The sequence below is a fragment of the Buceros rhinoceros genome, unplaced genomic scaffold (genome assembly GCF_000710305.1).
Source record: "Buceros rhinoceros silvestris isolate BGI_N320 unplaced genomic scaffold, ASM71030v1 scaffold40480, whole genome shotgun sequence".
NCBI classification, from domain to species: Eukaryota; Metazoa; Chordata; class Aves; order Bucerotiformes; family Bucerotidae; genus Buceros; species Buceros rhinoceros.
The window spans coordinates 1,096-5,340 of NW_010390864.1; the positions used below are offsets into that span (position 1 = coordinate 1,096).

A 4,245-nucleotide genomic window follows, 5' to 3' on the forward strand; every position below is an offset into this window, starting at 1 on the left:
GCTGGAGCGCGGCAAGCACCTCCTCATCAACCACTTCAATGCAGGCGTGCCCCTGGCTGCCAAGGCCGCCGCCTGGCATGACATCCTGCGCCGTGTCAACGCCGTTGCCACCTGCCACCGCGAGCTGCCGGAGGTCAAAAAGAAATGGTCTGACCTCAAGACCAAGGTGCGACGCAAAGTGGCCCAAGTCCGGGCTGCCATGGAAGGGGGAGGCGAGAGCCAGAACAGCAATAGCAACGGGACAGAGAGTGAAGACCCAACGGATGCTGCGAGCGCCCCGGTTATCCTCACCCCCATGCAGCAACGCATCTGCAACCTGTTGGGAGAAGCCACCATCATCAGTTTGCCGAGTGGGGACTGCAGCGCCGGTGATGGTACTGAGATACCCATCACCGCATCAGCCACCACGGTCACCCTGACCCAGAGTGAGTGCTGCACCTGCTGAAGATGCTGTGTCCTGAGTTTGGAAGGTTATACAGGGAGTCCTGACACCCGCCTGTGAGAGGCCCCTGAGCCCTGCAGGGGGAAGGCCCCAGCAAAAAGAAACCCTCCCGTCTCTGTAATGAAAGGGCCGTTTCTAAGGTGTCTTCATGCTCTAGAGGGGTGGCTGCAGCAAATGCACATTCTGAGTCAGCTTTGATATCTGGGCTCAGCCTTAAGAACCCAGGAAACCAGTATCCTTTGCACATTCTTTGGTTCCCCAACAAAAGCAGGTGGAGAACCCTCTCCACGGCTGATTTCCCAGTCTGCCCCAAAGAGCAGCTGTCCTGACAAGTGCCATTCTGGGTCTTGGCTTTGCCCTTATGCCAGTTGGTTAGTGCCACTTGGAAAGATTGTCCTGAACTGAAGGTTGAAAATTATTTTGTCTAGACAGATTAGGCATGCCCTGTTCCTTTGGACTGCACAGAGAAGGAAGCTTGAGTGAGGGTGGAGTAGACTTAAATCGGTCATTTTGTGCATTGCTGTTGGTTGTATGTTATCTCCCTGACCAGGCAGCGATACTCATTCAATAGTCCTGTCGATAAAAATCCTGTCGTGCAGCTGCTTCATACTCCCTTTCTGTCCTTTGTTCCCAGTTCCTGCAGAGACAACCTACCACAGTCTGGAGGACGGAGTTGTCGAGTACTGCACAACCGAAGCCCCCACCACCGTCACTGCGGAAGCACCCTTGGAGATGATGGCGCATCAGCACGAAGTGGCTGCGAAACCCCAGGAGCTGAAAAGCCGCATTGCCCTGAACTCGGCCAAGCTCTTGCAGGAGCAGCGAGTGACCAACCTGCACGTGAAGGAGATCGCCCAGCACCTGGAGCAGCAGAATGACTTGCTTCAGATGATCCGTCGCTCGCAGGAGGTGCAGGCTTGCGCCCAGGAGCGACAGGCACAAGCCATGGAAGGAACGCAGGCGGCACTGAGTGCCCTCATCCAGGTCCTCCGCCCCATGATTAAGGACTTCCGTCGATTTTTGCAGAGCAATACACCCAGCCCGTCGGTCACCGCTGACCCCAGCCAGGCGGGGCAGCAAGATGGCATGATCCAGTGAAAGAAACAGTAAGTGATGGGAAGTCTTTCTTGGAAAAAAGCTGCCCGTGCTGCCGGTGGACACAGGGAGCGAGGGGTGCCAGCTCTGGTTAGTGTGAAGAGTCTTGCTGAGCCTAAACAGCTTTCTGCTAATCTGATGCTAATCTGCCTTCTCAGAGTCCTCCTACAGGGCCTTAGCAGGATGTGTAATAAACTGGGAACTTAACCGGTTGCTTTAGTTCCTCAAACAATAGGTTTGTTAAAAAAAAAAAGATAGTTATTTTTTTATTTCTGTTTGGAAGAAACTCTCTGAAGTGTGACACCTCTCACTTGCTTTCTCTCCAGATCTGTAGCCTTTAACTGACTTTCGATGTGGAGAGTCTTGCTGCGGTATCGCTGTACTGCAGCAGCCAAGGTACCGTTCACATCAGCCGCAGTGCACGATGCTGAAGATATTTCTGCCTCTGCTGAAAGCATTTGCTGGAAATGCGGTTCCGGATGTGGTAGAACCTTCTCTCTGCACCAGAAGTTATGGATAATGCTCTTGCAGCACGACATCCAGCACGGTTTAAATCTCACCCACACGCCCTGAGGACATAAATGGGATTAAAATAGTGCATCCACCTCATGTCCTGTCTGTGAGAGGGCATGAAATTTCACTGTGGGGGATGTGATGAAAATGTCACGTGTTGGTCACCAGAGACTGTCCTGGGATACCGTGGGAAGCGGTGTTTCACCTGTCTCAGCCAAGTTAACGCACAAAGGCCTGGACGAGTTTCACTCAGATGGGTGTAACGGGTGAAACAACTCCATGTCTGTCTCCTCCACGTAGTCTGTCACCTCCATCACAGCAGACCTGGACTGCAGGGCTTCAGCCACGCAGCAGTTCGCACATTCAGGACTTTGTCAGCCACTGACTTCAGCTGGGGGAATTTTGACACGTTCTTTGGTTCTGCTGGTGGTGGTGGTTATTTGTGCTGTACTGGTAGGAGCTGGAAGTGAGGACAGCCATTCTCTGCTGGTCTGCTTTGAGCTGCATCCCCCAAAACAGCGCTGAGGGGCTCCTCGCTATTTTCTTACCGTTATACAGGGTGAAACTTTTGTCATCTTTGAGGTGTCCAGGCTGCAGGGCTTGGTCCTCAGTGACAAAGATTAACTTTGCAGAGTGGTGAACGTGATCCTCGAGGACTTGCAGTAAACTTTTAGATTAAAAGTTCCACTTGTATATGCATGGAAGCAAACTTCAGGGAAAACAAAAAAAAAAAAAGAAGGAAAGATAACTTTTCTCACTGTACCTTGCAAAGCGTGTCACATTAACGGGCTTGTTCCTCGCCAGATGCTACTTTTGAAATGGAACTTTTTTAGGGCTGGTATTTGCTTTCTGTTAAGTCTCCTTTAGGGCTGGGAACGACTGATGAGGCGCGAATTTGCACAATCACGTTAAACCTTCACACAGCCTTTTGCGGGGGCTGCTGCTGGGGGAGGGGACCCTGCTTAGAGCAGCAGGTGAAGAGGCTGCTGCTGCCTGTCTCTGGCCTTTGCCTGTCTCCAGGCAGGGAGAAAAGGACAGCGGGGTGAGAAAGCTCCTGCCCCTGGAAGACTCCAGACCCCTGGGCACTGACATTTCACCGCTGAGTCAGGGCAGCATCAGCTGCGTCTTCCCGCTTTGTCTGGCATCTCGCTACATGAGTAACACTTGCCTGACTCTTCCTCTCAGACTTCGTGGCATCAAATCAATTGCTCACTTGAAATTTATTTTTAAAGTGAAAAAAAACAATGTCATATGTGTTGGTTTACCTCATTGGTGTAATGATTTCTCCTTTACAAACACGAATTTTAATAAAAAGTTAAGTTTTTGCTAAACAGGCTGTTTCGTCAGTCACCCCAGGGCAAAAATGGGTTCACGACGGGTTTGCAACACGATTCTGTGAAAGGGCCAAAGAAAGTTGTAAACAGCCACGTGTCCTGTAGCTTTTTCTCCTGTTTGTGAACTTTGTGGCTTTGTGTTTACATAATTATGGTCTTTTCCCAATAAGAGTTTTTTGCAGCCTTACCTTGGAGCACGTGTTATTTCCCCCTGTGACAGATGCCTAACCTGTAGTGATCTCCCCACTGCTCAGAAGATGCCACAGTAGCCTTAAATGACGGGTGACGGACCAGCCCTTGGCTTTAAATTGCAGTGGGTACTTTTTCAGTGACTAAACACTTAAGCTGTGTTACTGTTTCAGAGGAATAAATGAGCCGCCCTTGGAACCACCCATTTTTCTTGTCTTTTCAGGATAAATATAGAGCTTAGTCAAGCCAGCAGCATTCAGGTGTAAGTTCCGCGTACACATTTTTGTCTCATTAAAAAGATGTAGCAACATTTTAAATACAGGGTGAGCGTTGTGATGAGGGGCTTAGTTGTTGCTCATGACAAGGTCATCAGACTTAGGGAGGAAGAGAGAAAATGTGCCCGTTAAAGTCAAAGGAGGAAGAGGTAAACAGGGCACTCAGAGGGTGAGCGTATCCGTGGGGCGTTCAACTGAAGAGGGAACTGGCGCCCAAGCAGAGCAAAAGCTGAGGAGCAGCATCTGTAGATGTTCATTTGTGCTCCTCTACTGTTCTCTGTACCTAGAGATTTGTATTTGGCATGCAGAGTGGGAAAGGGCTGCTCAGGGACATTCTGCTGCAGGGTACCTCGGAGGTGAGGGCAGGCAGCATCCTTCATACATGCTGGAGGAAGAG

The 4,245-nt window shown here is 50.5% G+C and overlaps 1 protein-coding gene across 1 annotated transcript; it reads left to right on the forward strand.

The window, feature by feature from the left end:
- Positions 1 to 7: 7 nt before the first annotated feature.
- Positions 8 to 1,707, forward strand: NAIF1 (nuclear apoptosis inducing factor 1; the record flags this gene model as incomplete). The annotated part of the gene is made up of 2 exons (XM_010139421.1): positions 8 to 425; positions 1,077 to 1,707. Coding segments are annotated over 2 exons (882 nt in total), but the record flags the coding sequence as incomplete, so codon positions are not given.
- Positions 1,708 to 4,245: the final 2,538 nt, after the last annotated feature.